General features: G+C 43.8%; 1 protein-coding gene across 1 annotated transcript; it reads right to left on the bottom strand.

Annotated features, from left to right (window-relative positions):
- Positions 1–9,373: 9,373 nt before the first annotated feature.
- ZCCHC12 (zinc finger CCHC-type containing 12) lies at positions 9,374–12,300 on the bottom strand. Its single transcript, XM_064278473.1, has 4 exons — positions 11,833–12,300; positions 11,504–11,555; positions 11,191–11,324; positions 9,374–10,765 (listed from the first exon to the last, which is right to left on the bottom strand). Exon 4 carries the CDS (start codon positions 10,640–10,642, stop codon positions 9,374–9,376), a length of 1,269 nt encoding a protein of 422 aa, XP_064134543.1. The 5' UTR covers positions 10,643–10,765; positions 11,191–11,324; positions 11,504–11,555; positions 11,833–12,300.
- Between the last annotated feature and the right edge of the window lie 1,475 nt (positions 12,301–13,775).

The raw sequence follows: 13,775 nt of genomic DNA, 5'->3' as shown, positions 1-13,775 counted from the left end.
AGAAAGCTGTAGGAGCAGAACTGAGGATACGGAAGTGAGAATTAGTGAGATTGAAGATAAAGCACTTGACGCCAACATATTTGAGGAAAAATCAGATAAAAGAATTTTTAAAAATGAAGAAACCCTAAGAATTATGGGGAACTTTATCGAGAGGAATAATCTATGAGTTATTAGTGTACCAGAACAAGGGGCATAACAGAGAATACAGAGAGAATTGTTGAAGATTTGTTGGCAGAAAACATCCCTGATATCGTGAAAGATGAGAAGATATCTATCCAAGATGCTCATCGAACTCCACACAGGGTAGATCCCAAAAGAAAGTCACCAATACATAATCAAACTTGTCAAAACCAAAGATAAAGACAGAATTTTAAGAGAAGCTAGGGTAAATGAAAAGTCACCTACAAAGGAGAGTCAATAAGACTAAGCTCGGACTACTCAGCAAAAACCATGCAGGCAAGAAGGCAGTGGGATGATGTATCTAAAGCCTTGAAAGAAAATAATTGCCAGCCTAGAATTATATATCCAGCAAAACTGCCTCTCAAATATGATGCCGGTACACAAAAGTATAGGGAATTTGTAAAAACCAAACCAAAACTACAAGAAATACTAAAGGGAGTCCTCCAGTTAGGAAATCAATAACATCAGATAAATAACAACCCAAGACTAGAACACAGGATAGAACGACCAGATGTCAACCCAGATTGGGAAGTCACAAAAATAAATCCAAACTAAAATACTGAAAATATGGAAACAGAAACATTGATATGTAAAAGATTGCAAGGTTAAAACAAAAAAAGAGGGATTAATAATGTAGTCCTAGATCATTCATATGGAGAGGAAGTCAAGGCAATATAAAGAAATAAAAGATTGGTTTAAATTTAGAAAAATAGGGTTTAAAGTTAAGGTAACCACAAAGGAAACTAACAATCCTATAGTTCAAAATAAAAAAAAGAAAAACATAAAGACTGAGCAAATACAAAATCAACAACAATAAAAAAGAAAATACGTAAAGAAAAAGGACTCAGCACAGAAAATGAAGTGGAACAAAGAAACTGTCAACAACACACCCACAAAAAAAAGGACATCAAAATGACAGCACTAAACTCATACCTATTAATAATTATGCTGAATGTAGTTGGGCTAAATGCACCAATAAGGAGACAGACAATGATAGAATGGGTAAAAAATCATGATCCATCTATATGCTACCTACAGGAGACACACATTAGACTTAAAGACACAAACAAACTAAAACTCAAAGCATGGAAAAATATATCTTAAGCAAAAAACAATTAACAAAGAGCAGAAGTGGCAATATTAATGTCTGACAAAATAGACTTTAAAGCAAAATCCACCACAAAGAATAAGGAAGGACACTATATAATGCTTAAAGGGTCAATACACCAGATGAACATAACCATAATAAATATTTATCCACCCAATGACAGGGCTCCAAAATACATAAATTCTAACAGCATTGAAAACAGTAATAAAAAAAAATAGCTCCAAAATACCGTTTTCGGTGAAGGACAGAACATCCAGAAAAAGCTCAGTAAAGACACAGAAGATCTAAATGCCACAATCAACAAACTTGATTTCATAGACATATACAGAACATTCCACCCAACAGCAGCCAAGTATACTTTCTTTTTCAAGGCACATGGAAAATTCTCCAGAATAGACCACACCACGTATTAGGCGACAAAGCAAGCCTTAACAGAATCCAAAGCATCAAAATATTATAAAGCATTTTTCAGATCATAAAGCCATAAGAGTAGAAATCAATGACAGCAAAAGCAAGGAAAAAAATCAAATACATGGAAACTGAACAACACCTTACTCAAAAACTGCTGGGTTATAGAAGAAATTAAGGACAGAATAAAGAAATCTACAGAATCAAATGAGAATGAAAACACATCCTACCAGAACCTTTGGGACACAGCAAAAGCAATGCTCAGAGGTCAATTTATAGCAATAAATATATAATTTATAGCAATAAATGCACACATCCAAAAAGAAGAAAGGGCCAAAATCAGAACTTTAACCCTATAGCTCAAACAAGTAGAAAGAGAGCAGCAAAAGAAGCACTCAGGTACCAAAAGAAAGCAAACAATAAAAATTAGAGCGGAGTTAAATGAAATAGAGAATAGCAAAACAATTGAAAGAGTTACCAAGACCAAAATCTGGTTCTTTGAAAAGATCAAGAAAATCGATAAACCATTGGCCAAACTGCTAAAAGAAAAACAAGAGAGGAAGCAAATAACCTGAAGAAGAAATGAGATGGGCAATATCACAACAGACCCAACTGGAATTAGAAAGAATCATAAGAGAATACTATGAAAAATTGTACTCCAACCAATTTGAAAACCTAGAGGAAATGGGCAAATTTCTAGAAACACACTACCTAACTAAACTAACACAAGCAGAGGTAGAACAACTAAATAAACCTATAACAAAAGAAGAGATTGAAAAAGTAATTAAAAACCTCCAAACAACAACAACAACAAAGCCCTGGCCCTGACGGCTTCACGGGAGAATTCTACCAAACTTTCAGTGAGGAGTTTACACACCTACTACTAAAGGTATTTCAGAGCATAAAAAAGGATGGAATACTCCCAAACTCACTCTATGAAGCCAGCGTAGCCCTGATACCAAAACCAGTTAAAGATTCCACCAAAAAAAGAAAACTACAGACAAATATCCCTCATGAACATAGACACAAAAATGTTCAACAAAATTCTAGTCAGTAGAATTCAACAACATATCAAAAAAATAATTCACCATGACCACATGGGATTCGTAGTAGGAATGCAGGGATGGTTCAACATTAGAAAAACAATCAATGTAATCCATCATATAAATAAAACAAAAGACATGAACCACATGATCTTATCATTGATGCAGAAAAGGCATTTGACAAAGTTCAACACCCATTCATGATAAAAACTCTCATCGAAGTAGAAATAGAAGGGAAATTCCTCAACACAATAAAGGGCAACAGCCAACCTCTTTATAAATGGAGAGAGCCTGAAAGCATTCCCCTTGAGAACGGGAACCAGACAAGGATGCACTTTACCTCCACTCTTATTCAACATTGTGCTGGAGGTCCTAGCCACAGCAGTTAGGCAAGAAAAAGAAATAAAGGGCATCCAAATTGGTAAGGAAGAAGTAAAAGTATCCCTAGTTGCAGATGATATGACCTTGTACACAGAAAACCCCAAAGACTCCAAAAAAGAAAACTACTGGAACTAATAGAAGAGTTCAGCAAAGTATCAGGATACAAGATAAACATACAAAAATCAGTTGGATTCCTCTACACAAACAAACATAACATTGAAGAGGAAATCATCAGATCAATACCATTTACAATAGTCCCCAAGAAGATAAAATACTTAGGAATAAATTTAACCAGAGACATAAAAGACCAGTACAAAGAAAACTATAAGACTGCAAGAAACCAAAAGAGACCTACATAAGTGGAAAAACATACCTTGCTCATGGATAGGATGACTCAACATTGTGAAAATGTCAATTCTACCCAAATCGATGTACAGATACAATGCAACCCGATCCAAATTCCAACAACGTTTTTTAATGAGATGGAGAAACAAATAACAAACTTCAGATGGAAAGGGGACAGACCCCGAATAAGTAAAGCATTACTGAAGAAGAAGAACAAAGTGGGAGGCCTCACATTAACTGATTTTACACCCTGTTATACCCCCACGGTAGTCTAAACAGCCTGATGCTGGTACAACAACAGATACATAGACCAATGGAACAGAATTGAGAATCCAGATGTAATTTCATCCACCTATGAGCAGCTGATATTTGACGAAGCTAATGTCCGTTAAATGGGGAACAGACAGTCTCTTTAACAAATGGCGCTGGCGTAACTGGATATCCATCTGCAAAAAAATGAAACAAGACCCATACTTCACACCATTCACAAAAACTAACTCAAAATGGATCAAAGACCTAAATATAAAATATAATACGATAATGATCATGGAAGAAAAAATAGAGACAACACTAGGAGCCCTAACACCAGTTATCGACAAAATACAAAGCCTTACTAACAATGCACAAACACGAGAAGAGAAACTAGATAACTGGGAGCTCCTAAAAATCAAACACTTATGCTCATCAAAAGACTTCACCAAAAAAATAAAAAGACAACCTAAATACTGGGAAAAAAGTTTTGGCTACAATATATCCGATCAGGGTCTAGTCTCTAAAATCTACAAGATGCTGCAAAACCTCAACAACAAAAAGACAACTCAATTAAAAAATGGGCAAGGGATATGAACAGGCACTTACTAAAGAGGACATTCAGGCAGCTAAAAGATACATAAGGAAATGCTCACGATCATTAGCCATTAGAAAAATGCAAATCAAAACTACAATTAGATTCCATCTCACCCCAACAAGGCTAGCATTAATCCAAAAAGCACAAAATAATAAATGTTGGAGACATTGTGGAGAGACGAACACTTACACACTGCTGGTGGGACTGTAAAATGATACAATCACTTTGGAAATTGATTTGGCACTTTCTTAAAAGGCTGGAAATAGAAGTACCATAGGATCCAGCAATACCACTCCTTGGAATATGTCCTAGAGAAATAAGAGCCCTCACACAAATAGACATATGCACACCTATGTTCATTGAAGTACTGTTCGCAATAGCAAAAAGATGGAAACAAACTAGGTGCCCATCAACAGATGAATGGATAAACAAATTATGGTATATTCACACAGTGGGACACTATGCAACAATAAAGAACAATGATGAATCCTTAAAACAGCTCATAACATGGATGAATCTGGAAGGCATTATGCTGAGTGAAATTAGTCAGTTCCAAAACGACAAATACTATATGTGACCACTGTTACAAGAACTCAAGAAAAGGTTTAAACACAGAAGAAAACATTCTTTGATGGTTATGACGGTGGGGAGGGAGAGGGGTATTCACTAACTAGATAGTAGACAAGAATTATCTTAGGTGAAGGGAAGGACAACACACAATACAGGGAATTCAGCACAACTGGACTGAACCAAAAGCTAAGAAGCTTCCTGAATACAACCAAACACTTTGAGAGACAGCGTAGCAGGGGCGAGGGTCTGGGGACCATGGTTTCAGGGGACATCTAGGTCAATTGGCATAACAAAATGTATTAAATGTTGTGTATCCGACTCTGGTGAGTGGCGTCTAAGGTTTTAAAAGCTAGTGAGTGGCCATCTAAGATGCATCAGTTGGTCCCAACCCACCTGGAGCAAAGGAAAATGAAGAACACCAAAGACCCAAGGAAAATATGAGTCCAAGAAATAAAAAGAGCCACATAAACCAGAGACTCCATCAGCTTGAGAACAGAAGAACTAGATGTTGCCAGGCTACCACCAATGTGTATAAATTTTTGTATGAGAAACTAACTTGAGCTGTAAACTTTCACTTAAAGCACAACAAAAAAAAAAGAGCAGGGAACAATGAGAGAGGGGCGTCATGGAAACCAAAGGGCACTCAGAGGCTAGTTTCTTCTGACAAAAGAGTGATTTCCATCTCTTAGCGACCAAGGAGAATGAAGGGAGAAAGGAAGGAAAAAAATCCATCATTTTAAATGAAGGTATCAGACAGAGTTCCCTAAAAGCCTGTTTTCAGCTAACTCCATTAGTCTGATCTGAATGCCCAGGTATACGTTCAATGTCTTCCAATTAGAGAGAATAATATTTCTTGAATAAAGGAAAAGCCAGTGTCATACAAAGTGAAATAAAGAAAAAATGTCAGGTTTACATCATGTTGGTGAAATGAAAAATTTAGACAATTTCTAGTTTACAACAGAGAAGAGGATGGGGGAGGGAAGAAAAATGGGGTGAATCCCATAACAGGTTGTCAAAGCAGTGGTCCTTACTGAACCTCCAAGCTTCAAAGAAGGGGAGGGGTAGATACAGAATGTATTTATTTTTCTTTTCATCTTTGTCTTCTACCTCGTACCCAAAAGAAATTATGGCAGGATAAACTGTATTTAGGCAAATCATTCGACAAGTGTTTATAGAGTAAAAATTGACAATATGTGAGCAGGAAGTAAAATGATATTCTAATCTGGGCTAGATGAGAGGCCAGATATCCCCCAAGGGTAGATTTAGGGAGGGACAAGGAGAATACCAAGTTAAAGAAAACAAAACTCCTCACAACTGGACCAATAAGCAACATCATGATAAACGGAGAAAAGATTGAAGTTGTCAAGGATTTCATTTTACTTGGATCCACAATCAACAGCCATGGAAGCAGCAGTCAAGAAATCAAAAGACGCATTGCATTGGGCAAATCTGCTGTAAAGGACCTCTTTAAAGTGTTGAAGAGCAAACAGGTCACTTTGAGGACTAAGAAGCGCCTGACCGAAGCCATAGTATTTTCAGTTGCCTCATATGCATTGGAAAACTGTACAGTGAATAAGGAAGACCGAAGAAGAATTGATGCCTTTGGATTATGGTGTTGGTGAAGAATATTGAATATATTCAATATACTGCCAGGAGAATGAACGAATCTGTCTTGGAAGAAGTACAGCCAGGATGCTCCTTAGAAGCAAGGATGGTGAGACTTTGTCTCATGTACTTTGGACATGTTATCATGAGGGACCAGTCCCTGGAGAAGGACGTCATGCTTGGTAAAGTGGAGGGTCAATGAAAGAGAGGAAGACCCCCAACAAGATGAACTGACACAGTGACTTCAACAACGGGCTCAAACACAGCAACGACTGTGAGATTGTGAGGATGGCGCAGGACTGGGCAGTGCTTCGTTCTGTTGTACACAGGGTTGCTATGAGTCAGAACCAACTCCACGGCGCCTAACAACAACAGCAACTAACCTAAAGGTTGGTGGTTTGAACCCACCCAGAGGCACCTCAGAAGAAAGGCCTGCCAATCTGCTTCTGAAAGGTCACAGCATTGAAAACCCTATGGAGTGCAGTTCTACTTTGACACACATGGTGTCGCAATGAGTCAGCATCAACTTGAGAACAACCGGTTTAGTTTTGGGGGGTTTAGGGAGGAATAATAAGTTATAAAACTGCAAAAACTGGTGAATGTTGGGTACCCCTTGTGGCTTTGGAGGTCTGAGTGGAGCTGCCTTCTGCCTGGGGGTAAGGAGGGGTCCTCCATGATTTTGGAAAGATGGAGGCTGCTGTCAGGGGTCCAGAGGTGTCCCAGAGGGGTGCAGGCAGTGGGCCTCTTAAGCCTTTGCTCCTGGCCCAGCTCTCAGCTAAAGGGTCAGAGGCATAGGGGCCCTCCCAGTCTCCTGCTGGCCATGAGGGCTAATAAGGAGGCTCAGACTAGAGGCAAATATTGAATGCTGGGGGAGAGGGAAAGGAAATGGAGATGAGTGTGGCTCTGAGGGAAGGGAGTGTTTATAAGGTTAGATTTTGGGGTGGTGGATGGAGCAGGAGCAAGAAGCCAGGGAGTAGCTGATGGGGGTGATTCTGGAAGGAGACACACTTCAAACCCGGTTCTGGACGTGGCTTCCCATGGAAGGCTGCAGCGGGCTCCTTGCAGTGCATGGCTTCTCCTCCTCCCTCAGGGCCTCAGCCTGCACCCCTTTGATCCCTCTAAGCAGGCCATCAACTGCTAACATAATTAGAATGCCAACACCCCTCCCTGGGCATCTTAGCCTGTGCTGTCCTTGAGTTCTGTGTGAAGCCTCCAGGTCTGCAATTCCTACCAGGCTTCTTGTCCCTGTCAATCTAGATGAGTCTTCCCGGTCATCATGCCATCTCCCCTTCCCCTACCCACATGCTTCCTCCCCCCTGACACACCATCTCCCACTGCTGCACGCCCTGTCCTCTCTCAGCCCAGTGGAACCCGTTGCCTGCATGACAAACTCTCTCAGGTCCTCAGGTCCGCATAGGGCATTGATTTCATTCTCCCCCTCCCCCACCGCTTTAAATGAAGTCACACATACCCCCCAGCCTTCCCTGCTCACAAGAATAGGGGCTTAAGCACCTGCAAGAAATATAGGGTCCCTCGGGAACTGAGATGACACATGTCCTCTTTTATAACCCTCCTATATGAGGTCAGGAGATAGAGCAGGAGAAGGTGCCCAGGAAGATCTTTCTTGGCTCTGTCCCCTACCAATGCCCTCAGTTCTCCTAAAATGATGTAGGGAACTTCCTGACTTTCTGATTCTCTGATGTTCCTTCACGTTCCCAGGCAACTAGATTGCTTTTCATCCCTCCCAGCTATTCCCAATTCTTGGGGTGGAGAGGTGGGGAGGGGAGGAACGGGGTTTGTTTGGAGTCCTCCGGCTACCTGTGCTCTCTAGTATGCAGCTACAGGGTTTTCAGGGTGCGGCTTAGGGACCTGAGCCTCCTGACACTGAGCTGCCATGAGTAGCTGCTCTTTCCTTTCCTTAATTGGGGGCGGGGGTGGGGGTGGGGGGTAGGGGCCAGAGGATAGGAAGAGATTCCTTGTTGTGACCAGGATACTGTCCAGAAGCAGCAGCAGCAATCTAAGAAATCCACCCAAAGAAGGGAGAGCAGCCTTTTTGCAAAGTGAACAGAAATCAAGCCCCTGAAATCCCCATGTAGAACTACTACCTTGGCAGCAGACTCCACCGTCAGACTCCTCTGGATATATTAGAGAAGAAAATATTGGAGCACTGTCAACTAATGAATGCCGTAGTTTGGCTCTATGACCTAGGGTCAGGTCAGTTGTGGTAAGGGGCTCTTTTCCTTTTACCTTTGGGGAATATTACAAGGTGTTTCATCTTCTCTTTTCCTTGTTTGTAGAATGAAATTGATAAAAAACCTCACCTCAGGGTATGACCCCTCTTTGCAGCTTTTTATTATATTTTTCTTATTTCTTTTTCCTTTACTTCTCCCTAAAATAATACCACGGAGACATTAAAGTCAATGCTGATATATATTTATTGGTAAAGAAAGAAGCATACAACATATATTGTTTGGTGAAAAAATACACAGTATAGAACAGCACTTATATTTGATAACTTTTATCTACACATAAATCTATGTGGATACACAGGTATAGGGAAGTATCTAGAAGGGCATTTATCAAAGGGTTGACAATGGTTATGTAAGGGTGGAGGGTTTCAGCAGTTTCTACTTTCGTTTTTGTCTTGCACTTGTACTGCTTTCAAACAGAGTAAAGCCATCAAGGAAATAAACACAGAAACTAGACCCTTAGACAGGCAGTGGGGGAGCAGGGACACAGAGGTCAGCCCACCCCCCTCCACTGTGCTGGATCCAAGACTTTTTCTCCTCCACCCCAAAAAAAAGTTCCTCTGTGGATTAATGCATGCAATGAGAACCCCTCCCTAGTCTTCCCACCACTGGACTCTGAATATAGGTAAGGGTTCATTTAGGGCTGGGAGTTAGCACCTCTCTGTGGCTCAGAGGGGTCACTGTGTTCACCACAGACCTGTTTTAGCTCCTCCTCCTCCTCCTCCTCCTCCTCCTCCTCCTCCTCCTCCTCCTCCTCCTCCTCCTCCTCCTCAGTGTGTGTCAGTTCCTGCAGGGTAATAATGAGATTCTCAAAAACCTGGGCCTTGTTGCTCTCACAAGTTTCTTTTGAGTGGCCGTCTTCACCACAACATAAACAGCAAACTGTGTATTTTCGCTTCCTGGCCTTACGCTTATCCTCAGCACCATCACTCTTATACCCAGCACCCCCACTGGTGGAAGGAGATTGGGCCCAGGAACTGTCGGGGGAATCAGCGATCAGCACCTGATCCTGAGCTCTGTCCCTGTATGTGGGGGCAGAAGCAGCCATGGATAAAAGTGGAGGGTCCCGAGGCTCCACCAGGATCACATCCTCATCCGAGTCATCAAGGGCATCAAGGGTATCGTCTATCTCTATCAAGCTGCAGTTAGCACTGGGGCCCTGAAATGCCACAGGGTTAGCTGCCCTCTCCAAGACTGACTCAGATCTTTTGGGCCGCTTTCGTTTAATAAAAGTGCTATCCCAATCCTCTTCCGCCCTTATCATCGTGATTAGCTCCAGGAAATTGGGAAGATGCCCCTGCTCATTGGCATACATCCTGAGAAGATCCTTAAGCCTGAAGCGCAGGTCCCTGTTCAGCTCAGCCCCTAGAAGGAGCTGGTGGAGGCGAGCCTGGTTTGCATCTTTCTCAGCTATGACCCCCGCCTGAATAGCATTCTGGAGCTGCACCTCTAAACGGATCACATAAAGAGACACTTTCTCCCCTTGCGCCTGCAGGGTGTTAAAAAATTTACCATGGGCGGTCACACTGTTTTCAGACTCCCCAAACACCAGTTTCATGGCCCGCAAGAAATCTGCCACACTTAGGTTGGGGTTGGCTGCCTGGAGCAAGCGCATGACCTCCCTGGCAGGGCCCCTAAGGGTTTTCATCAAGCGCTTGAGCTTTTCCTCCTCAGAGAGATTCCAATCTGGCAAGACCCCATTGACCTCAATCAGCCAGTTTTCAAAAGTTTCTTCCCCCTGGGCTGGCATCGCCCTTCCAGAGAACAACTTTAAGTTTCTCTCTGTCAATCTGGCCATTAAAGGAGCAAGGCTCCTCCCCAGGGACCTCAGCATGGAATGGGCCCAAGGTGGCAAGCGTGCGTTCCGGCCCCGGCTGTTAAACACATGTGCAAAGATGCTAGCCATGACTGACAATGACTGGCTATCTGAAGGTAACAAAATGCTCAGGCTTTTCAGAGAAGCCTAATCTGCAGGAGGAATCTCCAAAGCAATGTGCAGGACTCTGCCTTCCTTGTATCTCAGTAGGGACTGTAAAGAAAAAAAAAAAGGAGGCGGGGGGTCAATAAAGCAGCAGACTACAGGGTAGCAATCTGCAGCCCAATTTTCTCCCTTCCTGAATACCCTGCACTGCATTTTATATCTGCCCACTGCACTAAGAAAGCCCCGCAGAAGGACAATGACAACCTCATAGCAACAGCCAGTGTCCCTTTGGCAGTAGGTTCTTTTCAGAGCCACATTCATCTCCTCCCTCCAGTCCTCCAAGAGGGAGGACAACTGTTGCTTCGAATTCTAGGTGTAATCCTGTGTGGGGCTGATACTGGGCTCTCTAAGGAGGGTGCCATGGCCTAAGACTGACAGATTTGTGGAAATAAATAAGATCTTATTAATCTCATGGTCTAACGTCTCCACCACACCCCCTTTTCAAAGTTTTCCTCGTTATTTCTGATGCTTACAGGATCTCAGGAACAAGTGCACGCCTTTGTTTCAGTTCCAGCCTCTGCAGTCAGCGCTGCGAAATCTCGCCTCCGGGGTCCAGTCGGCCTCTGTCCACTAAGGGTCGCCGATCGGGGTCCTCAGGGCGTCAAGACTGCGCCACGGCGGCGGACAGAGCAGGGAAGGGAAGGGTCAATAGCAGCCTCATCCTTCACCACCCCCCTCCCCGGTCGCCCCCGCTGTCGCCAGGTGGAAATTTTCCTCTCCCACCTGCTGAATACCAGCCAAAGCGACCCCCCCCTTTACACGCCCCCAGGGAAACCGTGGGCCTACCAGCTCTGCAACCAGCTACACGGATTTCAAGTTCGGCTTTGGCTTCGATGACCTGCCACGGAGAAAGGGAAAACGAGTTGGACACTCACACCCCCATATTCTCCCCAAGAAGAGATGAGGCAGTTTGCGATTTCAACCCTCCACCCTTCCAACCCCCCCCGAAATGCTCCCCCACCCTCAATCCAGGCAAATCCTACCCATTCGGCAGCATCCAGTGGCACCCTACCTCCTCCCTCGGTGCAGCCCGGCCACGCGAATTCTCCTTCCCCAGCGGGGAGCCGCCCTGGACTCTCCGCGCCGGGCAATCGCGCCCCTTCCCCTACCTGTACCTGCTGATGGACAACGGATGCCCAGGCGTCGGTAGCTGTGAGTCCGCGTCCGCCGCCCTGCAAGGGGAAAAAGACGGGCGCCTCCTCTGCCGCTCCGAGCAAACCCGAGCTGCGCGCCCGAGCCGCTTCCCACGGCCGCACAGAAGGGGTAGCCAAGTAGAGGCAGCGAGGTTCCCACGCCAGACGCCGCCTTTTAGCCTCTGCCCACTGAGACAAAAGAGCGTGACGCGCGGGGCGGTACAGCCAATCAGCGGGGCGCAGGGGCGGGCTCTCCGCGCAGCCACGGGGCGGGCCGAGAGGCATCAAGCGCAGCTTGGAATCACCCACCCGCCGATTCGCAATTTACTCAGGAGTTGGAGACTCTCCCCAACCGCCGCTTCCCTTCCTCTCCCTTTCTCCCTTGGCTTAAATCCGCGCTCTGAATTCGGGGGCCTTAAACAAGAGGTGGGACCGAAATCAGCCGAACAATAAAAAGTTCCTTACCTTTGTATAGGGCAGGGCGGGATGGGGAGCACTAGCGGTTTCTGGGTACAAATAGGCTCGCACGAACCTCTTTATTCTCAGCAGCCCTGTGCAAGAAGTGGTAGTATTTTCGTTTAACAGAGAGTGGATTGAAGCACCAAGGCTCTTATTCAGTATCCACTAAAGTATAGGTGCAAGGCAGGCTGCATCAGAATCATTTTGGGGAGCTGGTTGGAAGTGCAGATACCGGGATCCCACCTCTGAGGGATTCTCGTTTACTAGGACTAGGGGCGAGGGCGTGATTTTGTTTTTTAACTAGTGTTGTAAGTAAAACCTGCAAAAGATGGTACCTGTGTAAGGCAGAAACCTGTCAGAGAAGGAAAACTCGAATATTTTTCACTAATAGAGAGTAGTAGAAAAGTGGTAAGACTGCACCCTGTAAAAGGTGGAAAACTTTAGAGACCTGGAAAAACAAGGCAATCATGTCGAGTTCCGGCTTTCACAAGTAGTTGATTCTGAGGTCCCTCGGTGGCACAAACGGTTTGTGCTGGGCTTCTAACCTAAAGGTTGGCGGTTGGAACCCACTTAACGAGCCCCACAGGAAAACAGCCTGGCGATCTTCTTCTGTAAAGATTACAGCCAAGAAAACTCTGTGGAGCTGTTCTGCACTATAACACATGGGGTCGCCATGAATTGGAGTCAACTCCATAGCAATGGGTTTGATTTTGTAGTTGATTCTGACATGTAGAGATTTGTGAACCATTGCGTTAAAAATGACATCATTCTGAAGGTGATAAGTAATGGGCCTGCCACCAATGTATCTGTCCACAGATATCTGTCTGTCCACAGCGTATCTATGGTGAAATACAACTCCAGATGAGAAGATCCTACCTGGAGTCCATGATCTTCCTGAAAATGTATGCAAAGATTTCGGACTCTGTGGTAGGCTGAATAATGGCCACCCAAAGATATCAGGTCCTAATCTCTGGAACCTGTAAATATTACCTAATAAGGAAAAAAGGTCTGTGCAGATATGATTAAATTAAGAATCTTGACATATAAAGATTATCCTAGATTATTTGGGCAGGTCCTAAATCCAATCACATGTGTACTTACAACGGAGAGGCTGAAGGAGATTTGATACACATAGAAGAAGCAAGAAGGCGATGTGAAGAGAGAGGCAGAGATTGGAGTCATGCAACCACAAGCAAAGGAAAGCTGACAGCCATCAGAAACTGGAAGAGGCAAGGAACGAATTCTCCCCTAGAGCCTCCAAAGGGAGCTGACACTTTGTTTTTGGTCCATTGAAAGTGATGTTGAACTTCTGGCCTCCAAAACTGTGAGAGAATAAATTTCTGCTGTTTTATTAAACCACCAAATTTGTGGTTAATTTGTTATGGCAGCCACAGAAAACCAATATGGACTATATTTTTCTGAATCCATATTTTTCTTCATTAACATTTTCCTCCTTCTGCTTCTAC

This window comes from Loxodonta africana, chromosome X (assembly GCF_030014295.1).
Source record: "Loxodonta africana isolate mLoxAfr1 chromosome X, mLoxAfr1.hap2, whole genome shotgun sequence".
Classification (NCBI taxonomy): domain Eukaryota; kingdom Metazoa; phylum Chordata; class Mammalia; order Proboscidea; family Elephantidae; genus Loxodonta; species Loxodonta africana.
This window is presented reverse-complemented; position numbering and strand designations above follow the sequence as displayed.